General features: G+C 38.1%; 3 protein-coding genes across 7 annotated transcripts in view; 2 read left to right on the top strand and 1 right to left on the bottom strand.

Moving 5' to 3' along the window:
• Positions 1-72: 72 nt before the first annotated feature.
• LOC145552421 (uncharacterized) lies at positions 73-5,414 on the top strand. The gene is made up of 5 exons (XM_081609586.1): positions 73-971; positions 2,596-2,756; positions 3,911-4,234; positions 4,612-4,853; positions 4,938-5,414. Exons 3-5 carry the CDS (start codon positions 3,937-3,939, stop codon positions 5,121-5,123), a joined length of 726 nt encoding a protein of 241 aa, XP_081465712.1. The 5' UTR covers positions 73-971; positions 2,596-2,756; positions 3,911-3,936; the 3' UTR covers positions 5,124-5,414.
• Positions 3,869-22,873, bottom strand: LOC103468284 (complement C1q-like protein 2). Of its 5 annotated transcripts, XM_081609583.1 has the most exons (11): positions 21,533-22,867; positions 17,311-17,429; positions 16,722-16,852; positions 16,566-16,607; positions 15,990-16,052; positions 15,737-15,820; positions 14,791-14,922; positions 11,991-12,112; positions 4,959-5,080; positions 4,069-4,232; positions 3,869-3,986 (listed from the first exon to the last, which is right to left on the bottom strand). In XM_081609583.1, the coding sequence occupies exons 2-8, from the start codon at positions 17,334-17,336 to the stop codon at positions 12,093-12,095; spliced, it is 498 nt and encodes a 165-aa protein (XP_081465709.1). In that variant the 5' UTR covers positions 17,337-17,429; positions 21,533-22,867; the 3' UTR covers positions 3,869-3,986; positions 4,069-4,232; positions 4,959-5,080; positions 11,991-12,092. The 5 variants fall into 5 exon arrangements, with proteins under 5 accessions (XP_081465709.1, XP_081465705.1, XP_081465707.1 ...); XM_081609579.1 differs by lacking the exons at positions 3,869-3,986; positions 4,069-4,232; positions 4,959-5,080; positions 11,991-12,112 and adding an exon at positions 14,038-14,685 and having other exon boundaries at positions 21,533-22,864; XM_081609581.1 differs by lacking the exons at positions 3,869-3,986; positions 4,069-4,232; positions 4,959-5,080; positions 11,991-12,112; positions 21,533-22,867 and adding exons at positions 14,038-14,685; positions 20,785-21,519 and having other exon boundaries at positions 16,722-16,848.
• The window catches only part of LOC103468283 (secretory phospholipase A2 receptor-like), an 11,705-nt gene continuing 4,533 nt past the window's right edge, over positions 19,218-26,389 (top strand). Inside the window, exons 1-2 of the mRNA XM_081609585.1 lie at positions 19,218-19,933; positions 26,166-26,300. The gene's annotated coding sequence lies outside the window, so the exon portion shown is untranslated. The remainder of the gene's footprint in view (positions 19,934-26,165; positions 26,301-26,389) is intronic.

The raw sequence follows: 26,389 nt of genomic DNA, 5'->3' as shown, positions 1-26,389 counted from the left end.
GAAGCTCCTTCAAAACTGGTACAGCCAGGAGTCCTGTTGGGAATGATGATGCAGCAAGTTTTCCACACCTGGATTTGGGAATCCTCTGCCTCTTCCTGCAGATCCTCTCTTGTTCCATCAGGTCAGATGGTGAACTCTCCAGAGAGGCTCAGTTGGGTTTAGATCAGGGCTCTGACCGGGTCACAGAGTTGATCTGAAGCCACTCTTTAGTTATTGTAGCAGTTTGCTTCAGATCATCGTCTTATTGGAAGGTGAACCTTCAGTCCAATCTGATATCCTGAGCATTTTGGAAGAGCTTTTCTTCCAGGATCTCTCTGTACTTGGCTGCATTCATCTTTCCTTCAGTTGCAGCCAGTCATCCTGTCCCTGCAGGAAAGCAGTGCCTGCTTTTCTCCTCTCATGCTACTTAGAATTAAAGCCAAAAAGTTAGGTCTTCATCTCATCAGACCAGATAATCTTATTTCTCAGTCTGTGAGTCTTTCATGTGTTATTCATCAAACTATGCAGGTTTTCATGTGCCTGTTACTGAGGAGAGGCCTCCATCAGGCCACGCTGCCATAAAGCCCTGCCTGCTGGACGGCTGCAGTGATAGTTGTGGAACTTTCTCCCGTCTCTCTGCTGCATCTCTGGAGTTCAGCCACTGTGACCTTTGGCTTCTTCTCCCACAATTACTCAGTAAACTGGACGGCAGGTTTAGTTGGAGTTCTGCTCGTAACAAACTTCTTCCCTGTAAGGACCATGGAGGCCACTGTGCTCCTAGGTACCTGGAGTTCTACAGAACCTCTTGTGGCGCCTTGTTCAGTTCCTTCCACCGCATGATTCTCATTTGCTCTGACATGAACTGTGAGGTCTTTTATAGACAGGTGTGTGTCTCTCCTAATCAAGTCCAATCAGATTAATTAAACACAGCTGGACTCCAATGAAGGCGTAGTAGAACCATCTCAGTGAGGCTCAGAAGAAATGGACAGCATGTGAGTTAGACATGACCGTCACAGCAAAGAGTCTGAATCCTTATGACCATTTCAGTTTTTTCTTTTTTAATAAGTTTGCAAAAAATGTCAACATTTCTGTTTTTTTCTCTCAGGATGTGATGCTGAGTGTGCATTCATGAGCTTTTTGATTTTAGCAAAAACAGTGAAAAACTTACAGGGGCCTGAATACTTTCTGTCCCCACTTCATACATACAGACAAACAAATAGAGCGAGCAAACCTGTCTGTAACCTGCTATCTTATGACATTTTAAAGAATTTAATACACGTGAAGTTAACCCTATGGTGTTTTTCTGCAAATTGACAAGCTGGAAACGAGTGCGTTACTATGGTAATGATTTTGATGATAATATTTGAGAAAATATGTTTTGTTTTGTTTGTTTTTGCTTGTTTCATGATTGGTTACATTGTTATGTAAAGCATTTTGAACTGCCTGGTTTACTGAATGTGCTGTACTGATAAACCTGACTTGACTGCAGCACTTTGTCTTTTTAATGTTGGTATTTTGACATGTAGCTGCCCAAAGAATCAAAAGACACCAGACAGACAGGATTTCAAAAGACACAAGAGTGTTTGGCTAGCAGCACAAATCTGTTTAACAAATATAATGTTTTGTCTGTCACTGAAGCACTGAAGTATTTGAATGTTTGTAAATTCAAAAACATGACATTCAAATTCAATGACAAGTCTCCTGAAACACGATACAAGTGATGTTTGTAAAAGGATTTAATTTAACCACATTAACAGTAATGAGGTGATCTCTTGGACCCAAAGGATAACACGGAGGGTAACAGTTCAAGGATTTTTAAAGAGTTTAGCACCATTATGCAAATCAAAAACAAAAAGATTACTTAAGGACAGAATATGACTTTCATCTTCCTCTTGACTCGTATGACTCATCATTGAGAAGCTTGAAGAGTTTCCTCTTCTGTCAGTAACAGCAGCCCCTTCATCAGCCTCTGCAGCTGCTCTAATGAACGTCTGAGCATCTTTGCTTATTAGGAACTGGTACTAGGTATTAGAAACTTAACTTCCTAATACCGTGATCCTTGATGAGGGTGTCTTTGACGACTCCTCTGGCTTCCATGCTGCTCTCCAAAGTTTCTCTGAGGTTGCCTCCGGTCCCAGTTTCCTGAGGTTTTGATTTAGCTTCTTTGGATTAGTGTTTTTCCCATTCTGTTTAGTGTTTTCCTTTATTAACTCTTGTTACCTCCCTCTCTTCATTCCCTTCAGCCTACCAGTTCTACTTATGACCTGATCGCCCTCACATCATTATCCATTCTTCCTCAGCTCCCCGTCTTCTTCATTGGCTACTACTGGTTATTTCTCTGTGTTCATTAATTTCTGTTAAACGGCCTGATCCTCCTACAGTTCTTCCCAATGATCACCTTAGTCAGTTGTCTCAGTGGAGAGAGAACCTTAGTGGTGAGGTTTTGAGGTCTCTGCACTTTGGTCCTCTGAATTTCCCCACTTTGGGACAATAAAGGATATTTCTATTGTATTCTGGAAAACAAACTCAAATGATCAGGTGTATTAAAGATGACGACAGTTAAGGAAAGTCCTGACACATTATCAGACTCTATGTTTTTTTTTCTAACATATGCAGCTAGATATGCAAAGCGGAGGATGTGTGCGACAGGGTTAATCTCCATATCTAACACGTGTTGGGACTGCACTGTGATTGGTTGGTTGAGTCCTTTAACTGAGTGTATTTAAAGGAAACCAGCTCTACCTGAAGTCTTCATAGCCATCCTGCTTCAGCCTGAGGTGAGTTTAGATTTCTTGCAGAATAGATTTTACATTATTTCATTGTTAAAAAGTGAGTTGCGTTGAGCCTAACTAGGATGGCAAGTTGTAAATGTCTGTTTTTGACAGGTTACTGTTGATGTTAGAAAAGAAGAAACCTTTTCTAACATCAAAGGTTTCTTCTAACCTTTGATGTTAGAAGAAACATCAAAGGTTATTGATGTTTCTTCTAACATGTCCGTCCATGCAGCACTTTGGTTTGTCTTTGTATGATTTTACATTTCTTTCCATAAACATATTTCTGTGCTGATGCACTTTGAACTTTTCAATTCTCAATGATGGACACATTTATCGATGTCAGTATTTACAAGGGATACCAACAGGGTTCTTACACCTATGGGGTAATTTATTAATAGTTTGGTGAACTTACTGGTGAAATACTGAGTTCCCTGGTGTGAAGGCACCAAATGGAGAGGATGTCATCAGCATCCAGGATAAATTATTTCGCGGTCTTTGTGAACATAGCATGGATGACTATGGGAATACATCATAGTGGAGATCACACTGTTTATGAAAGGGGACTGGAGTGTGTCAACTATTTAGGGATCACATTATTCAGCCTCTTGAAGATTTTAACTTGGAGCATTAGAGGGGAGGCTCAGAGGAACTTACTAATTCACTCTCTATGTGCGACCCATCACTAACTCACTCGCTGCATGCAAGATCTCAAGGTTTAGTTGTGGAGAAGGAAACCAAGTCTCATCTTTGCCTACGGTGATGATGAGGCTGTGATGTCATCAACACATCATGATGTTTCGCAGACACTGATGTAGTTTGTACCCACAGATAAACCGTCTTCAGTGAGAACGAGTTGCTCTTATTCTGGAGCCTACGTTTTCAAGGTCTCAGCTTCAAGTATCTTTGTGATTAGGACCTTAACAATAGCAACAGCAGCACTCTACTCTTTAGAGGTAAAGGAGCTCCATCTGCCTCTGACACAACTCCTGGTCATATGGTATAAACCCTGTTAGGTAACCTGGAGGTACTCCAAACATCCCTTGTTGGGAAATACCTTGTTAGCACACAGTATGTATCTACTGTGTAGATTGTTTCCTCCAAAATACTGAGCTGTATTATGTGTTAAATATTTAATGAAATTGTTCATCTGATTCCAGGTGTGTGGCATTTCTTCAGGGGAAATATGATGAACATCCTCATCTTTGTCCCTTTGATGTTGGTCCTTCATTTCATCTGTGGAAATCAGCCACGTCTCAGAGACGGGAACATCACATTCCATACTCAAAGTAAAACCTGGGCTAAAGCTCAGACTTACTGCAGGACGCACCACACTGACTTGATCACTATCAGGAAGGAAACAGCTGATCTACCTTCAAATTACCATGGCTGGATTGGACTGCACAGAGAGTGGACAGTGCACGAAGAATGGAGATGGTCTAGAGGAGATGAGAAACTAACCTTCTCCAAGCTCAGTGATGACTGTAAGGAAAACATAGCAAAGTTAAAAATGTGAAAGTTGTTTGGATTTTAGGTTATTTCAACATTTGTATTCAGCTACACAGAGAGAGAGACAGAGAGAGAGAGAGCGAGAGAGAGAGAGCGAGAGAGAGAGACCCAACTCCAATCAGTTCCATCTATGACAATTAGGGTGAAAGATGGGAGTAGAACTAAAGATGGAGGATACTCCACCTACATATCAAAAGCATGCATTTCTCACCCTAATAAATTAATCAAAACACTCTTTAAAATAAATAGTTGTAGCTTAAATTGAATGGAATCTTCCTACATAATGCAGTATGATTTGTATGTTAATGAGATTTAATCTAAAAACTCTGTTTTCTGTCTTTTATAACATCAGCTGAAAACTGTGTCTACTTAAACAACAATAACGACTGGATAAAAGACCAATGTGATCATGAAAAAAGTTTCATTTGCTACGATGAGAGGCTGGTTCTGGTGGAGGAGAATAAGACATGGGAGGAGGCGTTGGAACACTGCAGAACTATGAAGAAAATGAAAAACTACACCCTGGCCACTCTGAAGACCACAGACGATCATGACTTTGCAAGAAAAAAAGCCCAGCAGGCAACCACTGAGGAGGTGGGCCGTTTTTCTGCTTTATTTTTAGTTTTGTCAACCAACATATCCTCTGTGTGTAAGTTTCTCCCTGCTACATGTCGGTAGGTGTGGACGGGCCTGCGTTACCTTGGTGATCAGTGGTTCTGGGTGGGTGGAGAACCGGTGCAGTACCAGAACATTCCAAGCTGCCCGGATGAGAGGTGTGGAGTCCTGGAGAAGAACAGCAAGTCATCCTTCGGCATCAGAGACTGCAATGAGAGAAGGAACTTCTTCTGTTACTTAAAACCTTAAAGCAGTCGTAGTAATCTGCTTAACTGTTTGCCAAGTAAAGGCTTTTCATTTGTAGATGATGACAATTTAAACTAGCTGGGTGGTTGGATGGCAAGAATAGGTCAGTTTAGGAGGATTAGAGTAATATTTTAAAGGTGTGCTATGTGCAGCAATATTCCTAGTCAAAGTAAAGACTGTCTCACAAATATTTACCTTTGTTTGAATCTGCATGCTTTGACTTACATGTCACTTTTCTGCCTGTGTTGCTAAATGTAGCCACTGATGGACCATAAAGGTTGAAATTGATTTCTATTCTGTTATATTCAAAGTACTCTATATGTGCTGTATTAATGTAAGCTGCATCATTATGGGCAGTGATATGTTGAAGGGGAGAGCTTTAAGGTTTGACATTTTCCTCATGTTTGATACTCTTTTGTTAGAAAGTAGTTCTTGAGTTCCTGTTAACAACCCTATGTTACGGATTATATAAATGGGTCTGGATGGCATTCTGTTTCAAAATATATGAAATATTTAGACTGATCAAACCTATTCTAATATTTCTATGTGAGTTAGTGGTCAGCGTATGGATCTAAATACCATTGCTATCGATACCAAGGTAATAGATAAATATTAGCGAGATGAGATTAAAACTTTTGTTGCATTTCTCAAATTACTCCAATTGTAGCTGCGGTAACATCACCACTTCACACAAGCAGTAAAAAGCATTCATCCTAAAGAGAAGTCTGAGTTGGAAAAGAAGAAGTTGAGGACGGAGGAGAGGGTGACCTCACTAAACTCAAACCTGACCTCCAACAGAGACAGAGAAAAAAAAATCTGGAATATCAACATAGTCTCCAAAATCAATGAATGCCTTTCTCATTGTAATCTGTGATCAGAGAGGTAAGTTTAGCAAACTGAATAAATTATTACCATCAATTCAGGCAGAAAACAAATCTTACTGGAACTCATATGAACCTGAAATATGAAAACACATGAATATTATAACTTATGTTTGTTAACTATTGAAAGAAAAATAGAATTCCTATGTAGGCTGCATGTAGATTGTAGTTACAGACTCAGTTATCCTAATAAACAATTATGTGGAGTAAAAGATAATAAGGGAATTATATTTTATTGCTATACTGCTACATTGTTTTCTGTAGTTCATTAATAAAAAAAAAGTTATTTGCCTAAAATCTTTGTTCTGTATTTTTGTTATCAACTAAAGTAAATTAAATCAGCAAATTGTTCAATAATCATGATATTCTATGAAATACGTCAGTAGTTATTAGTGATACTGATCCTCTTGGTATCAGATACCAAGTTAACAGCTTAGCATCTGTCAGTCACTCTCACAGCTAAACCACTACTGCCACCTACTGGCAGAAATAAATATTGTTTGATGTTTGACGAGAGTGGGTGAGGCTTGAAAAATCCAGTGCAGAATAACAAACAGATTTATCTTAGACAAAGATTAGTAGGATGAATAAACTATCAAAACTCAAAGCCTTCACACATCCCTTCATATGCTAATAAATCCTCTTTAATTAAGTTACATTTTTTATATATTTAACATAATTGTTTTTTTTTTTTTCAACAAAGTCATAAGTGAGAGGATTTTCCTGGATGAATTTAAAGCTTTAGGTTTTATTTCTCATGTAATTAGGAACAGCAGCAAAAAGATGGAAGTCAAGCAGCAGAAGACACACTTCTCTGAAAGGAAAAACTCAATATAAGCAGAGTTGAGTTGTAGCTACACATTACATTTACTCAGTGTCATTTATTAGAGTAACCTTTTGGGGGAAAATGTACTTCTAGGAATATTTTTACTACACTGTACTTTTTACTTCTTCTTGAATCATTTTATTCTGAAGTATTACTTGTCTCACTTGCGTCACATTTCAGTATACTCGACTCACTGTGAGTTGAACAAACATGTTTTAGCCAAAAATTCACCAGACACAGACACACATTTGCAGTTTTATTAATGTTTAATAAGTTTCATGTTGAAATAAATTGATTTTGAAATGTTCTTATTTTGCCCAATGTTGTTATTATGCTGCTTATATGAATTATTTTCATTTTGGTACTTAAAATACCAACATAACTTTCTACATAACTTTATATTTAATTTTTTATATATTTTAAATAATGTTCTGATCAGTTACTTATTACTTCAATAGCCTTTTTACCAAATACCTTTTTCTCGTACTTGAATAATTTCTTGGATGGCTAAAAATATGTCGAAGTAGTGCTTCTCTTGTTTGAGTAAAATTTTTGACTACTCCACCTACCTCTGAGGATAAGCAACCAGTTCAGTAAGTGTGGGGTGGACAGGTGAGGATGTGAACCCAAGAATGGTCATGAAATAAAACAAGCTAGGATATTTCTTTGAGCAAAAGCTCATTAACCAAATGCAAACCTCCTTATCGTCTCCTTAGATCCCATTAAGCAAATGAGCAGGAAACTGGAAGCTAAATGATTATCACTTAAGCAAATACTGTAAATTTAGACAGTGGCCAATGTCAATCTATTTTGCTTGCAAGTCACCAAGGTCAGGGTAGTCCTCAAAAATGGAACTGGCCTTAGTTTCCGAGTTCTAAAAGATGTTCCATTTGAAAACTTTCACCAGTTCTTCCATCAACTTCACAAAAGATCCTGACAATATAGAGTCGTCTTTGGTTTGGTGTTGACTTGTGCAGAAGCTGAAATACCTTCTCAGTTTTGTTGGATACGTTTTAAAGTTAAGCTAAAGTTTAATTTAATCTTTCAGTTTAAGAATATTTAGATAGTCTAGGAAAAAAACAAAATACTCTTGTCATCCTCTGCACTTCTCTCTTATATTTACTAGAATTATCTGTTAGCTTGTCTAAACTTAGCGTGGCTAACAAACAAACAAGTAAAAACAATCAGCTTACCGGTTTGTTAGCAAGCTAACAGCTTGTCTGTAGACAATTTGGTGGACAAGCTAACATACAAGCTAAGTCTAACTCTAAACTTAGCTTGGCTAATAAACAGGCAAACTGCTTGTTAGCTTGTTCACAGCTTGGTCTCTACTTGGTACCAAAAAATATTTGTGATTTGTCCTTTGACTGTTTCTATTGCAGAATGTAGACTAGCTAACTTTCTTTTTCTGTAACGTGTGCAGTAAAACAGAGGAACATTCTAGTTTTTCACTGGATTCTGCTCTTACACCATCTGTTTCTTATCTTTGGTTCCATGTCCTCCATTTTTGAAAGCTCTGTAAGTTTACTTTTTTAATTATTATTAAAACTCTCCACCTTTTTGCCTCTGGGTGTGGCAGCATTTGGGTCAAACAAGAAACCAAATCATGACAACCTAGGGAGAGGGAAGACACGGACATGAATTTGAATGTGTTCCATTTAAACTTAACTTCACAGGCAATTGAAAAAACATTTGTATAAAAATACATTTACACCTAATGCGTTTAGTCAAAGGATTATTAGATATAAAAAATAAGTAGAAAATAAAATAAAAAGTAGCAGATCCATTAGTGTATGTACCCCACCAAATAAAAAGCAAAAAAAAAAGATGGCTAGAAAATAAGAAACCCAGCTCATTATTCCAGGCAGTTCCTGCTGTAGCAGAGCATTAGCCACCAGCTAACGTGATGACAGAACAGTTTATCTTCTTTTTCTACATCTGTCACTGTGAGAAGATTCAGAACAAGATGCAAAGTAGAACCATGAGGAGTGAGGGAAACAGGGTGATGACCTCATCCTAGTGATTGATAAGTTTAATACTTTGCTTTGATTGGTTGGTGGAGCTTCTTAACTGAGGGAACAGATCGAGAATCACCATTACCTGAAGTAGAGCTTCAAAGCTGCTTTTCTGTTGCACACTGAGGTGAGTTAGGATGTCTAGATAAGAACTGTTCAAAGTTAAATCCTGTTTAAATTAGCCGCAAATATGTTTGCATTTGCTATTTTTTCCCCTTAATAATTTCTACTTTATTTTAACGCTTCCATCTGTTGGGAGCATATATTAATACTTACACTGGATAGAAACATTTCCTCTTTATAGGGTGATGTTGTGGAATCAAAAATTCAGAAGAAAGGAAAAGACAACAGGACGTGGCTGGAGAATAATGCTGTATCATGTTTTTGAATGACTTATTGCATTAATAAGTCATGGAATCGTGTGTGATTTTTAATTGCGTTTCTTATTTAGGAAACACCACAATTGTGAAAATTGTGTTTTTTTTTAACATTGGCTGAATAGTTACAAAGTTTTGTGCAGATTTGTAACAGAAACGCAGCTAATTTATGGCACACTGACAGGTTTATTAGACCGATTTAGACAAATTGGTCTAAATGATGCCCAAATAGCATTAATTCAATATAGTTCAAATAAATATGATTCAATCTTTTTACACATTGTCCAATTCCACCTATTTTTAATTCAACACAGCAATTAAAAAGAGTCAGTTGACAGCTGATAAATGTGTTGTATGGTAGGAAAGCAGCTTCTCTTTTTTAAATTCAGCTGTTTGAAGCAATTCAGTATTTCTGTCTTTCTGTGAAAGATGCTGAATATTTTACTGAAATGATTTAATAGAACTGGTTATGTGGCTACAGATACTTGGAGACCAGCGCCGCAGATTCAAGATGAGAAACATCTGCATCTTTTTCTTCCTGCTACTCGCCTCCCATCTTGCCCGTGTGCAGCTGTCGGGCCTCAGACAGAGAACGTTTTCTTACTACTTCTACATAGAGACATGGAGAGGAGCCCAGTCTTTCTGCAGGGAGAAACACGATGGTCTGATCACAATCAGAAATGAAACGGAAATCTCAGAGTTCTACAGATACCAAGGCTGGCTTGGACTGTACCGAGAGAATGACACAAGCCCATGGAAATGGTCCACGAAAGACAAAATAGCAACCTTCTTCAACTGGGACTCCAACGGTAAGGAAAGGATCACAGTTCAGGTAATGATAGAGACTAGTTAGAAAACTTGAAAAGTATTTATTTCGAACAAAATCTTGAGAAATCATTTCTCCAAACAATCAAGCTGCAGCTTTCTCTCGTAAATCAAGAATGTATGCATTTAGCTTAAAAGCAGAAATTCTGATTTCCGTTATTGAATGTTTTGCTGCACCCTCTGATATAAAAATGTGCTTCGCTTTTCTCTGCGCATTAGTAAAACCAGATAATATTTGTTCTGCTTTTTATTGGAACAGAACTGCAACTCTACATAATAACAATTACAGACAAAAGATCCACAGCTTAACTTAAACTAGGTTTATAGTTGAAGCGATGAACTAGTCGGGAGGGTCCGCTCACTAGTAGCGCCGTCCAGGCCTCTTCACTTTGGCCTCATGTGCTGTCTGAGTTCAGAAGGTGTGCTATCAAAGCAGATCCGTCTGGACTAGCATTTATATGATCCATCTATAAAGTTAGCAATTTTTGGACAACATGTTTCGAGTTCTTAAAGGGGCAGTGTTATGTAAAATAAACTTTTTTGAACTTTACATCGTGTTATAATGTTATTCCCTTTGAGAATAAATCTTCTCCTCGGAGATGTAGCTTCCAAGTTTCCAAACTTCCTTTTTACAGAGCACCTCTGTAAAAGGTGCTCTGTAAAATTCCCCCACTCTGCTCCTTAAGACTAGCCAGCAGCAATTAGCAAACACCTGTTGGAACTGTGAATCTTCTCAGCTCATTACATGAGCTACTTCTCAGTGCATCGCTGATAAAAACATTGTTAAACAGTCAATAGAGGAGCCATGTTGTGATGACTTAAAGGCGGCGTTTCAGAAAGAGCGGGAGTTTTTAAAGAGACAATGGCCCAATTTCAAGGCGTTAAATTACAAAGTCAAATTTCTGATAAGTGATATTTGACATATAAAGCATTCTTTCAACTAAAGGTAACATAGTTACTTGATTGTGTTATAAAACAGCCTAGAAAACACAAACACTGCCCCTTTAAAGGAACTTGAATATACAGTAGTAACTGTGTCAAAGATAGTAACTGTAGGTTAACTGACCATGAACATGCAGCCTGATGGTAGTGGGCGCTCCATATGTGGAAGCTTGATTCTGACCTGGAACCAACTGCTGTATCATTTCCTTCTCTTTTTGCCCATTTGCTGTCTGATTTCTATTGAAAAGGCCATTAGACTCATAAAACATAGAGCATACACAGGGAGACTGCCGTTTTTATTAAGATACCAATGCTAATCTCCAATAAGATATGAAAGACAATTTGACGTTAGCCACAACATTCTAATCGGTTCATCTCTGCTTCAGCAAAAATATTTAAATGTTTCTATTAGTGGGGAGTTTCTCAACATAATCATATACCCTTATTATTAAAAATGCAAAAGCATGAAGGAAGGTTTAAATTTGAAATAAAATTGCTCATTTCATTTTCTCATACTTTAAAGAGTGACTGCAGCTCTCCAGTGCCTTTGGAGCTTGTCATTAAATTGAGCCGTCTTCATATCCGTGTTATAATTTGCTGAATGATCTCCAGATTTCATCGGTAGAATCTATTTCTCCACTGTTTCTTGTAGAACCGGACTCAAACCAACACTGCGCTTATAAGGTGCCGTCCACCAGCAAATGGAGGAATGATGAGTGTGAGCAGAGACATATGTTCATGTGCTATGATGAGTCACTGACTCTGGTGAAGGAGAATAAGACGTGGGAGGAGGCGTTGGAGCACTGCAGGACTCTGAACAAAGTCAACAGCTACGACCTGGCAACCCTCTCCACAGACGACGACCACGACTTTGCACAAGAGACAATCCAACTGGCAACCACTGAGGAGGTGGGCTGCCGTTTACTGTTGTTAACTAACTCATCCTCAGTGTTTATGTTGACCTCCCTGCTACGTGTTGGTAGGTGTGGACGGGCCTGCGTTACCTTGGTGATGAGTGGTTCTGGGTGGGCGGAGAACCGGTGCAGTACCAGGACATTCCAAGCTGCCCGGGTTTGAGGTGTGGAGTCCTGGAGAAGAACAGCAACTCATCCTTCAGCATCAGAGACTGCAATGAGAGAAGGAACTTCTTCTGTTACATAAAACCTTAAATGTATAAACAGTTAATAAGGCTGAATTCTTTGCCTTATTAATCCTGTTGTCAATTATAATTATGAGCTTTACAAGCTCTACAGTCTTTTAAAGGTTACATCTATTCAAACATATATGAAGACTAGCATAAGCTATTAAGAATCATTTTTGGCCCTTTTATATTATATTGTTTTCTTTTCATGTCAAATCTGCAACTGGAAGGAACCAACACAATTCACCTAAATGACTTTAGAGCTGTAGTAGGTAACGTTTAGAAAATATTTGCTTTTCACATATTTGTTATATTTTGTCATGACAGTAGAATATGCAGCAGATAATGTGTGAAAAAATACATGTTGAGCTCCTCTGCTACCTTACTGCCATCTGCAGAAATACACAGCCCTGTCAGAAACGACCAGTCTGAGCTAGGAGGAGGGTTTTAGTGCTGTCAATCATGCTGGGGTTCATGCTGCCAGTTTCTCACAATGGAGCCTGTCAAGAATGCTAAGGCTAGTTAGCATGTAGACCAATCAGCTTTGAAAACTTCTCCATGCTGCTGATGGTGATTTATTTATGTTTCATATTTGTAATATGTGAAACTGTTCTCTCCCTCGAAAATTTTACATTTGCTCATTCACATATTTACACGAAGTGAATTTCAGAAACATTTTATCCTCCATATTCTTCTGACTATGGCTTTTCACTTTCTTATATTGTACTTTGAAATTTTTCCAATTACTTACAATTTAGTATAACCTCAGTTTGTCTATTCAATAATTCTAAACGTTCATATTACTTATGGGTACTTGTGCCCTTTTAGCACCTTTCATAATTTGTCTTTTTTTCTGCTTTTCATAACCTTACAATTCATGCGGGTTTGCTATTGCATTTATAAATAAAAATGATCTTTGAATAAATTTCCTTTCTCTCAATTCAACCTGAGCTTTCGTCTCACTGATCAACATATCTGACCTTAGACTGTCTTTCTACTTTCCTCACTTTTTACTCACTTCTGTTTCTGACTTGTACATGTTCAGATCTTCATCAGTCATTTGCTTTGTGCTCATGCCAAGTTTCTCCATTTTTTACTTTCACTGTGCGAATATCTCAATATTCTGCTGCATGTAACAGATTCTCACACATATTATGATTGTGATTGTTTTCTGATTGAGCCTGATTCTCTTGGTGCCCTGCTCACCGGCACTGACCCTGAAAAACGCTACGCAAGTCTGACATCATTTCATTTCAATCCAGAAAGCATAAAGTGAAATGCTGACCTTCTCTCTTTTTTTACCTTTGTTCTGAGGGAAGCTAACTTTACTTCATTTATGTTTTTTTCACACAGAATTTATCTTTCTGTGTTAAAAGAGGCTTTATCTACAGTAGGTGTTAGAAATTGAACTGTAAGAGTGGAATCATGGGGCAAAAACGCAACCATTCACTTTCATACAGATGAACAAACTCTCACAAACACCATTATACTCTCTTAAAGTGTTTGTGGGACGGTTTTGTCATCTTAGTGTCAGTGAATGCTTGTCCCATGGGGCCTCTCATACCTTCTGGATGTTCTACACAAACCCGGATCCTGCACCTCCGTCACATCCATCTCCAAGACGCTGTGAATGTCTTCCAGAACTGAGGTGTACCACACATTGTGCCCACTAGGTGGAAGTATTCTATTGTCTCCCACTGTAACTTACAGCATTATGATTCTTCAAAAATATATGCCTATAGGAACAAGCCTTTTAAAAAGCAGTTCATGAATAAATTGAACAATCACACTATAAGTTAATTACTGGATGTTTCAGATGAAACGACTCAGGCGATAATTCATTCTGTGACTCCGTGTGTTGCATCCATTAAACAGTAGAACTTATGCTACAAATTAAAAACACTGAAGACTGTAATGTGCACGTGTTTATTAATCCTGGGACATGAAAAAATAAGTTGATATATTCAAATTGTTTTATATAAGAACGCTCAATTTGCTTTTGGAACATGTTCAGATGTGTAACAATGTGTCAAACCGGACAGAAGGAGGCGCTGGTGCTGCGTGGGCCTAACACACACACACACACACACACACACACACACACACACACAAATCTCTTCTACTTTTCAATCATTTCAATTATGAATATGCACGTTTAAACCAAAATGTAATCATAACAGTTTGTTATTATTTTTGAAACAATCTTTGATGCAGATCTGCGCTGCCAGATTTCTATCACAGATTTTAATTTAAAAGTAGAACCCTGTTATATTCCTACATGGTGAACAGCAGATGGCCACTGAAGGTCGTGTGATGATCTTGATTATCATGAACCCATGAGTTAGCCTGCAAACGAACAAATACAACGTCTCCGATGTTTAGCATCAGTGTAACGCCATTAGAAGCCTTCTGACCGCCAGAAGACTGATTTTCATACGTTGCAAAGATTTGCACTCCATTCTTGACCAACATCGCATATGTAGGCTCTGTAGAACTTCCATGTCCGTAGATGTGGAACTCAAAGTGATACACTCCTCTTACTGGTGTAGTAAACAGCCCTGCATTACCAAGAATTGTAATTAACTCTCATTTCATAAGAAATGTACTACATTTTGTTAATATTGTAAATACAAATGAAAAATATAAAGTGTAAATTGAAGCACCTGTACTTGGACTGTAGGCCTTTCCAATATTAGTGGCAACATGTCTGAAGACCATGGTTGTGTGTGTGTTGAACGGCCCATGGTTTCCTGAACCCGACTCCAAAAGAGCGGCAGAGAAAGCCAGTCGCTTGGCTGAGAGACAGAAACGGGACATCAGCCCAATTCAGTCACACAGCAAGAGTTTTAAACATCTCAACATTTGTGAATTTGTCGTTTCTTATGAATACAACAAATTCACAAATACAAAAAAGTTGTACATTTTTACAGTCATTTATTTCCTTAAGCACGTTGATGTCTTCATATACTTAACAAAAATAATTACAGCAGTGCAGGAGCTCCTGTGGAAAATGTCCCATGTAGTTTGGACATGTCATAGTGAGAAACATTTGGAAAATTCTTTCTTTCATAGAGCGCATTTTATATTCCATAAATCGAAGGTTGGATTTTTAATTCATTTTAAATGTGTTTGTGCAAACTTCACTCCAAAAGTAAAGATCTCTACCGGTAGAAAGATCAATGTCTCATTTACTGACAGGAAGTGGAGAAATCTATTAAATATATTTCTGAATTCTAAGTTTCTGAAAGCAACATTGGGGGTTGAGGTTTAAGGAAGCTCTCTATCACTACAGGAAGTTTTATTTTCTTGATCTTATATTTGGACTGCTACACAATAGATTTTACTTGATAATAATCAAATAATCTACTTTACTTAAATCGTATGGCCTGTATACCATTTAATGTTTCACGCTGAAAAGTTAAGACCTGCAAATGTTATAGGATGTCAGCTTTGTTCTAAATGCTCATTTAGATCTATTCATTTTCACATTCAGATTTCATACAGTCTTAGGATAAGTTTTGTGCTCGCATAATTATTTAATTGAACTTGGACATTGAAGTCGTTGATAGTGAACTGCTGAAATGAGTGTTTCCTTCAGAGTTCACAAACCTTCTCCTTCTCTCCTCAGAGCCTCCACTCGGTTCTCGGTGACGTTAGCCTCGGCTTTAGCAGCAGCCAGTCCTGCTGCCTGAGCTGCAGTGAAAGGATGAACAAAGAGATTCAGTGAAATAAAACATTTGTTCAGAGTATATGTCTTCCCACATCTGAAATATATTGTATAAATATGACCAACTGTAAATTTCAAAGTGAGATATGGATGTGATATCAAACAGGCTGATTGTTTTCTTCAGAGTTCACAAACCTGCTACTTGCTTTTCGGTGTCGTCTGTCTTGGCTTTAACAGCAGCAAGCTCTGCTGCCTGAGCTGAAAAAGAAGGAATACCAAAAAAATATGTGAAACAAGATCTTCTGTTATTTTAGGTATTTCTTGGTGGATTGAAAATCTACATTTGTTTGAAACAAAACTGTTTTGGTTAAGCTAAATCTGTTTTTAATACATAGGCATTGTCATGGAACAAGACAGGCACCTGAACAAAAATATTTCTTCTATTTTTTTCAAATTTCTGTACATTACAACCACAAATATGTTAAAGAAAGTTAAACATTAGAGTTGTATACATTTGTATCTTTACTTTTTTTACGTTATAAAACATCAGGTTGGGTCATTGCATCAACATAAATCATGTGCTTTATTTTCTCACCAGTCGACTCCAGATTGACAGAATCAAGAGAAAAATTAGTTTATACTGTCTATACAGTCACGTGTGTAACTTACTGTTCCCAGTTATTCCATTAATATTTTTTAGTTAACACTTGTGATATATCCAAAGTAAGCTTAATACTAAACCTCTGTACATCGTCTTGTATCAGTCAGTACCTTGGTACCGTTGGCTCAGTGATTCCAGCTCTTTCGTCTTCACTATGAATAGAAAAAAAAAAACATAAAACACAGAATTGAAATGGTTGTGCAATATGAGTGTTTAGTTAATCAGAAGAAGTCTTTCCAATGCTTGAACTCTCTTTGTAAACATACCTTCATTATCTCTCTGCAGGTGCTGAACCTCCACCTTGAGTCCAGCCAACCAGGCGCTCATCTCCCTCGGGACGGCGTTGATGTCCTGTGTGCAGGTCTGCTGGTCTGGTTCTACCTGTCCCCCAGTCTGCCTGAAATGTGAAAGAATGTCATTTTCAGACTCTGCTTGAGGTTGAGCTGCAGAGACGAAGCAGACCAGCAGCAGCAACGGAAGCAGCGTTCTTATTTCCATCCTTGGTGTTGGTCTATGTGGGTCAAGTCTCAATTATTGTGACTTAAACTTCCTCAAGCCTTAAATACTGAATTTTATTGTTTGTGACAAATTATTACCAGAGTATCTTGTCAGGAAAAAGGGTGATAAGACTACTTACTTTAGCCTTGCCTAATAAAAAGGAGAATAATGGATCATAAAAAACATGATAAACTTATTTCGAAACTGTCCACCAACAGGATCTGGAAGGTGGGGAGGAAGTTAGAGGGAATACAGCTATGAGAGATTCAGTCAGATCTGTATTAAAGTCTATGGGCCCAAAATATCAGTAAAAGATTTAAATGTTATTGTACAGAACTGGTTGTGTATGAAGCCCACCTGCACACAGAAGGAGATTCTGCCATCTCAGGTTCTGGGAATGCAGAACAGACCACAACCAGAACCAGAACCAGAACCAAACATGGAGAAGCAGCATTCAGCGTCTGTCCACCACAACTCTGGAACAAATGTTCAGGAAACTGTAAAACAGCTGAAACACTGAGTTCATTTAGGTCAAAGCTAAAAATCCAGAGTTACCTTTGACTAGTAGTAAATGTAATGTGAAGGTGACTGTATGATGCTTTTATAATGTAAGGCACTATGAACTACCTGAACACGTCTTATACAAATAAACCTGAACTGACAATAAAGGATGGAGTTGCTCTTAAAACCAGAACAATATGTTTTTACAACATTACAGTGCATTGATAACCTGTTATCATAAGTAATTCAATAACTCAATGAAGCTCTACACACAATATGGCGTCTCACTACTGCTAGATATTGGAGATGTTGTATTTTTGCGAATGTGGGTCAGTCCATGTGTACATGACACTCAAAATTGTCACAAGACCTTTAGTGGTCATCTGCTTTTCACCATGTGGGCAGTTAACATGATTTTTATTTACAATAAAGGTGACAGAAGCACAATAAAACACATCAGCATCAAAGATTTAATTATAAAAATGATTCATTTGTAAAATAAAGTTGATTACAGTTTTGTTAAATGAGCTGTTTGGTTACAGCAGCCATAAGAAACATGTGTGTTTGAGATTTTTTGTTGTTGTTGCTTTAGTCAAACGGTGCGTTCACACCAAACCCGTTAACACATGTCAAAAAACACACCTGATGCTTGACGCGTGTGCACTTTGAATGCAGACGGATGATGATGCGTTCACACCAAATGCGTTTTGAGCATCAGGCGCCTCTGGTTTACATTCACAGTCTATGATAAAGGTGACAACAGGTGTTGGATCTTGAAAACAAATTGTAGGGAGTTTCTAACTTCTAAGAGGGTTTGAGAAGACATATGCAACTGTGTATGCGCACATTCATGTTGGAGTGTAATGAAGCTGTGATAAATGTAAGAAGAAACTGTTCAGAGTCTGGAGACGCTTTTTTTTTTGGTTCCCCATAATGGCTGGTGTGTAACCAAAGAAGGTAAAAACAGGAACACAAACACACGTTCGTCTTGCTGTCTTTGCGGGGACCTTCCATTGACTTCCATTCACCCCAACTCTAACCGAAACTGGATTCACACCTTGGACCAAAACCTTACCCCGAACCCAAAAACAGCATTTCTTCTTTGGGAGCAGTGAGTCCCCACAATGTAATATGTGCCAGGAAAATAATCCCCACAATGCATCAAATACAGGATACACACACTCACACACAACAGGCTTCTACTGCAGTGGTTCTTAACCTTTTTTGAGGTACCGAAGCCCCCCAGTTGCATATGTGCATTCACTCAACTTATTCCACCCGCCCCCGCCCCCCCCCAACACACAAAATACTTTGCTGTATTCTAGCTGTGTTACCACCCCACACCACTAGAGGCAGTACCAACCCCGAAAAGATGCGGCTAAGGAGCAGATTTAGACTATAGAATTTGGTAAAAACTGTGAGCTTTGCTGAAGTAATTAAAGACAAAAGTTCAAATCCATGCTGAGAGTGGAGCTCCTTCAATCAGCTGCTCCGCAGCTCTGATTGGCTAAGCAATGTAACGTGATCCTCTGCAGGAAGTGATGGCAAAGCGGGGCGTCATCACTTTACACAAGTGAGTCTTTACCTCGGTGGCAGAGGCTCCGCCGAACCCCTGAGACCGACTCACCGAACCCCTGGGGTTCGATCGAACCCAGGTTAAGAACCACTGTTCTACTGGCTTTGACCTGAACCAATGATGTCACTCGTTCTCTTGACAGTGATGTCACTCATCTGTGACATCACTGCTTTTATTCCTGAATTCAACAGAGTAGCTCATTTGTGCTACAAGCGACCAAGAGAGAAGACAGTAGGAAGAAGTTCTGATTTACTCCATTTTATACAAACGATTAATTCAATTTAAAACATGGAAAATTGTTTTTCCATGTTTTTCCAACGTCTGCCTGAAGATCAGGCTAGCTTGCTGACGGACAACAGTTCATCTATTACGACCCCTAACGAACTGGAGATGGAAAACGACGAACTCCGCCAGTTGATGGAAGATCTCCGACGGATCATCGAAAGCTCCACACCTGCCAGGAGATCCAGGCATCCGGTCTTGCAAGCTAACTGTGACATGCTAGCAAGCGAGAACGATGTGCTTCAAGCTCAGATCATGTCTCTTCGTGAAGAGCAAGAAAACACACAGCTTAAACATGAGGACATGAGAGCTGAGGTGCGATGCCTGGAAGTAGCTCGACTGACTCTGAAACAAAGACTCATGAGGCTTCGGATCAGCTTGAAAAGGGCATATCTGTCCATTGACAAGCGATCCAAAGTCTTGCAGAGTCTGTCAGAGGAGTTGGGCGAAATCCTGAGGCAGTACAACAGAGACTGTGAGGAGATCGAGTCCCTTAGACAGCAAAATAAGACGTTGACGTCTGAAAATGTTAGGCTAAGGGAAAGATTGACTCAACAACCGACTGAGGAGCACCAGGAGATCAAGAGACCAGTTTCAGCTGTCCGAAACGCTGGTAAGAAGGTAGGTACAGTTTTTAAGACCATGTACCGAACAGGAACACTGAGGTACTGGTTACCAGAATGGCTCTACTAAACCCATTCTGGTATCCCTCTGAAAACCTGCTGAAACTGGTCCAGAGAAACGGGTCGCTTTGCTGATCCTGGTTTCTGTCCCACCCAATTGATGTGGGGAAACGTCAGTTTTCTTCTCCGTGTTTCACTAAATGTCCGCCAGCAGTGCTACTGACCGCTAACAGCTGCTGATCTTAGGCAGGATTTTTTTCACCCAACCAAAGAAAATGAATCCACAGATCCAACCGTTACAACACAGTCACCAAATCCATTGGATGTTTTTTCTACCTTTCACTGATTTACTCGAGCTTCGATCAATATACCCTGTATATAGACATCCAGACCACTGCTAAGATATTTTTCGTACGTACAAACTCCGTGGGACAAGCTAGAGATTCAATTCAAGATGCCGAGTAAACACAGATTAAAAGCCAGCAAAGAGGATCCGAAGGCGACGCTAGCAGCGAAGTGGAAACCGAGCAGATGGAGGAGGCTAACGTTAGCTCCCAGGCTTCTGGAGCTAACCTTATGGAAGCAACTCATTTCAACTACGGGAGATTAAAACTTCGAATCAAGACATTAAAGACACAATTGAAGTGTTCTTTCCCTTAGCCTAGCATTTTCAGACGTTAAAGTCGTGTTTTGTTGGCTGAGGTACTCGATCTCCAACCTGTTTTTCTGGAACCACTTTCAACATGGCGGCCAGTTTTACCAGAACAACCAGAAGGATTAGAAAATCCACGCTGGTATCCAGAACCTCAGTGTTCCTGTTCAGGACATGGTCTGGAAAACTGTACCTACCTCTTACCGAAGTTTCGGACAGTTAAAACTGGCCCCTGTCTGTCCTGGTTCTTGGTCTCCTGCTGCTCCTCCTTCTGCTGTTGAGTCCATCTTTCCCTTAGCCTAGCATTTTCAGACGTTAAAGTCTCGTTTTGCTGTCTAAGGGACTCGATCTCCTCACAGTCTCTGTCCTACTGGCTCAGGAGATCGTCTAACTGCTCTGAAAGACTCTTCAGGTCTTCGGGTCGCTTTTCAGTGCACAGCTGTGTCCTGGTCAAGCTCATCCGAAGCCGCTGGAGTCTGTCTGAGTCGGTCGGACTGTTTCCAGGCATCGCACCTCAGCTCTCATGTCTTCATGTTTAAGCTGTGTGTTTTCTTGCTCTGCACGAAGAGACATGATCTGAGCTTGAAGTGCGTCATTCTCACTTGCAAGCATTTTAGATTTTGCTTGCAAGTCTGGTTGCCTGGACCTCCTGCCAGTTTTGGAGCACTCGGTCATCTTCTTGGTTTCCCTTCTCCAGTTTTCCACCTTTGGCAAACTGGAAGACAGCGTCGCCGCGCTGACAAGTAATGAAGCGTCCATACAAAAGAAAACCCGCGGTTGAAGAACTAAAAACTAACTTTACTGCGATCCGTAACCGTAATATAGACTTTGGACTGATATTCCCAGCAAAGATGAGGATTTTCCACCGCGTTAATTACACGCAAACGTTAAAGTCGCGTGTGAGGAACAGAAAACAAGACATCAAACTGACGGGTCTCCACTTACATGCTAAATGGCGTCAGCATCTATATTCCATTTGATCGACGATCCTGGACATTACACGTTTCGACTTGCAATATGACCGGTGGGGCATCATTTCTAGGTGGCATAGTCAGGGTTTGCATTTTAAGGTTGTAGTGTGAGTTGTTTAAGTAGACGTTCTTATTATTATCATCATTCTTTTTGTTTTATGGCGGGTTGGCAAACAACGTACAGGTGCATTACCGCCACCTTCCGGACGGGAGTATCGATTAGAGGTCCTATCGCTATAAAAAGAGGTCCTATCTTTAAAACTAAAAATGCTGTCAAATGCTACATCCCCAGACGATCTTTGCAGCAAATGTTTAATATCTAAATTATTTTTATTTCTATTTAACTCTCTAATTAATACATCTCTTTCCCGACTATATTTATTACATTGTAGAAAAATATGCTGCACTGTTTCCGACTCTCCACAATAACTACACTAACCTGTACTATGTTTATTAATTATTTTCAGAGTACTATTTAGCCCCGTATGCCCAAACCTTAATCTGGATATAATATCCTCTTCTTTTTTATTTCTATTACCTTCCCTACACTCCCCTTTTTTTTGAATGCTATAATCAAATCTTGCCTTTTCTTCTCTATCCCATAGTTCCTGCCATTTCTTTATTTTAATATATATTTTTTACTCATACTTTTGACCTCATTTCTCCTTGTTTTGATATTTACCTCAACACTGTCCCTTTTTGATGCACTTTTATAAGCCATTAGCTCACCTGTATAAACTGTCAATCTGTCTGTTACTCTTTTATTTTTCATAATATGCAAGTCCGGAATTATAAGTGCTATTCCAATTTTATCATTTATCATTTTAGAAGCATCTGTATATACTTGTAAATACTCAGCATATTCTTTATTTGTATACCTTTCCACCTCTTTTTTTTCTATTTGTCTGCCTTTTTTCCAATAAGCTTAAATCAACTTCAGGTTTTCCACTTAACCAAGATGGAGTATCGGGAATATTCACCACAGGACTAATTAAATAATGATTTATTCCTATCTTACTTATCTCATCATTTATAATCCATCCAAAATTATTAATTCTCTTATTTTTTACTTTTTCTTGACAAGGTTGAATCACAGCATTTGGAGGATAATTTTCTTTATGTCCTTTAAACATTTGCCCAATAGTTTATGGCTAGTTGTTTTCTTCTGAGCTCTAGTGGCATCTCATCCATTTCAACTTGTAAAGCTGATGCTGGGGTTGTTTTATTGCTCTGCAACAAATTCTTAAAGCCTGATATTGTATTCTATCTAATTCTTTTAGTAAACTATTAGAAGCTGAATTATATACAATACATCCATAATCAATTACTGATCTAATTAGTCCTATGTATATTGTTTTTAATACCTTCATATCAGCTCCCCAATCTTTACCTCTTAAACATCTCATTATATTTAGGATTTTTTTACTTTTTCTTATATGCATTTTCCAGTAAGTTTTTTGTCAAACCAAATTCCTAAATATTTAATCTGATCTATCCTTTCTACATCATTCTCATACAATTTAAGATTTACATTATTTATTTTCCTATTAGTAAAAGTAATGAACTTAGATTTAGATATTGAAATTCTAAAACCCCATTGTAAAGCCCAATCTTCTACATTATGTATTGCCTCTTGCATTTTATTTATAAATTTTAGATTTTTTTCCCCCTTTTCCAAATAAGGCCGTCATCTGCAAATAGCGACACTCCAAAATATTTATCTATTTTACTAAAAATATCATCAATCATTATACCAAATAACATAGGACTTATTATACTTCCTTGAGGAGCACCGTTTTCAATTTGATGTTTTGAACTTATTTCACTATTTTAACTTTTATATTTCTTCCAGTTAAAAAAATTTTAATCCATCTATAAATTTTACCCCTTAAACCTATTTGTTTTATTTTAATCAATAATCCTTCTTTCCACAACATATCATATGATTTTTCTATATCCACAAAGATTGCTATCAAGACTTCTTTATTCACCTGTGCTCTCCTAATTTCATGTTCCAAACATAGTATAGGATCTATTGTACTTCTTCCTTTTCTAAACCCAAATTGATAAGGTTTCATCTTCTCTTTAGATTCCAGAAAATATATTAATCTGTTATTTACCATTTTTTCCATCACTTTACCAATACAAGATGTTAATATCGGCCTATAACTCTCAGCTACATGTGGATCTTTTCCAGGTTTACAGATAGGAATAATGAGCTTCTTTCCATTTATCTGGTAGAATTCCTTCCTCCCATATCTTATTGTACATTTCTCATAATATCTTCTTACTTTTTTCACTAAGATTATTTAACATAATATAATTAACTTGATTTTCCCCAGGCGTTGATTTACTAGTTTTTTTAATACTCTATTCAATTCTATTAAAGAAAATTTCATATTCATGATATTCTCGTGATCTTTATCATTATATAACAGCTCATTGTGACTTTTTAATGTTGTTTCCTGTCCTTTTTTTCAGTATTACTAAGATTCTCCATACTATGTATCTTAGTAAATGCTCTTGCTAATAACTCTGCTTTGCTCTTATTATCTATTATAGTGTTACCATCATCTTTTATTACTGGGAAAAAATATTCTTTTGATTTACCTGACATTTTCTTCATGGTATTCCAAACCCTGTCTAATGCCGTATTTTTCCCCAATAACTCACAATATTTTCTTCAATAATCTCTCTTAGCATTTCTTATGATCTTCCTGACTTCTTCTTGTTTTCTCTTATAATTTATTAGATTTTGGAAGCATATATATTTTTAAAGATTTTTATAGGCCTTGTTTCTTGTTCCAACTGCTATTGAACACTCTAGAGTCCACCAAGGAACCATCTTCTTCTTTTTAACCCCTTTACTTGTAGGAATGACTGTTTTTGCTCCATGAATAATATTATTACCAATTTCTAAATTTAATTCATTTACTGGTTTATTTATATCTATATTTACCATATTAACCTCACTTATTATTTTATAGTTTTCCCAATTTGTATCCCCAAATTTCCATTTCCCTTGACTTTCTTCTATATCCATTTCTACTTCAATAATAATTGGATAATGATCACTTCCTATAGTATTATTTTTATATACTTTAGCATGCAACTGTCTGCCAAAGATTGCGATACCAAATCTACCCATAATTTAACACAACCATTTCTATTATTCTGGAGATTATTCTGTCATCTAAAACATACCTGGAGTGTTGCTTTGATTCTTTCATACATGTTTGAGAAAACCTTTCATCTCCATGGCCACCATTTTGGGGGAGCCTAAATGCTTTCTCTCAGTAAGTGACGCCTTTTCCTCGCTGGTGCTGCGGTGTGTAAACCTAGCTTCTACATTACAGAGCAGCCCTCCCCCATGACTCCCTCACTCCGCTCCTTCAGACTAGCGGCAGCAGCAATTAGCAAACACATGGTCGAAATGAGAGTCTGCTGAGCTCATCACATGGTCTACGTCTCAATGCAATGCTCCTAAGAACACTGTTAAAGGCTTAATAGAGAAAGGCTGTTGTGATGTCATTCTGTAGGTGGAGTTGTCGGAAAGAGCAGGAGATTCTTAAAGAGACACAGGCCCAATTTGAAGACTTTTAAATTGCGAGTTATATTTTATATATGTAGCATTCTTATAACAACTGAAGGTAACATAGTTACTTTATTGTGCTGTAAAATGTGACTATGTGGCTGTAAAATATATTGTACTGCCCCTTTAAGAAATGTTTGGTCAGGAACAGGTGAATTGATGCTTGACCACCTGCTGTCATTTCATCAGACCCAAAACTCTTCAAAACAATTCAGCAGCTATTGTTGCTCCAATCCTGTCCTTGTCTGACTGTCCATTTGTTACCAGCAACTATGTGGATCCAGTCAACCAAGCTTGGCTCTCAGCCATCATGTTTTGAGTTGCAAATGCCTGGAGTGTTCCTGAGACGGCATGTGTTGCACTTCAGTGCCAACATTTTTGGGTGTTGATTTGAAGCAACATTTGATCTCCAAAAGCCTTTGATTTTGCCAACATGGAAAATTATGTTGGCACAATTAACTTAAGGATTTCTTAGTCTTAAATTAATCTAGACTTATTTAATCAAGACTAGATTCTGTTACTATTGCTGGAACTCAGTCTGTTCTTCACTGACAGAATTTGGACCCTGTCATGGTTCTGGACTTTCCCTTTATGGACTTTTCTCATTAGACCCTTCTTTGACCTCTAACACAGTGTTCAGAGTTGCTAATGTCATGCATCTCCACACAAATACACAAAAACTAACACTGGAGAGTAGTAGTGGTGTCAGTGGCAACAGGTATCTGTTTAGCAAATTTCACATTTTGTTTGTCAGTGAACCGCAGGAACATCCAAGTGTTCATTTGTCTTTGTGTAGGATATTCAAAGCTGCTCTCGACAACATTTGACCTGCTGTAAAAGAATTACAACACTGTAGATAGTTATTTGATCATAAAGTTTAAGAACATAAATCTATTTCTTTGAGCAAAATAATTACACTGGTCAACAGAAAAAGAATCATCTTCGATTTTTCCAACTGTTTTAGGGTCATGTTGATCAGCTGAATCCAGAAATCACATTGATTTTGCTCAATCAGGTCAACTTTCTGAACTATGGAGCAACATGAGCATCAAAATGCAGGACTTGTTCTCACATCTGGGTCGGTTTCCTCAGAATCTGGATCAGTGAGTGATGAGCAGGAGGAGAGATTCCATCAGAACAGAGAAGAAAGGTAATGTTCAATTCACATGTACTTATCAGTGTTTATTATGCGATTTATAGAAATCCAAGTTTGTGACATTTAATTAATACACTCTGTTA

The sequence above is a fragment of the Poecilia reticulata genome, chromosome 8, assembly GCF_904066995.2.
Source record: "Poecilia reticulata chromosome 8, P_reticulata-male-v2, whole genome shotgun sequence".
Classification (NCBI taxonomy): domain Eukaryota; kingdom Metazoa; phylum Chordata; class Actinopteri; order Cyprinodontiformes; family Poeciliidae; genus Poecilia; species Poecilia reticulata.
This window is presented reverse-complemented; position numbering and strand designations above follow the sequence as displayed.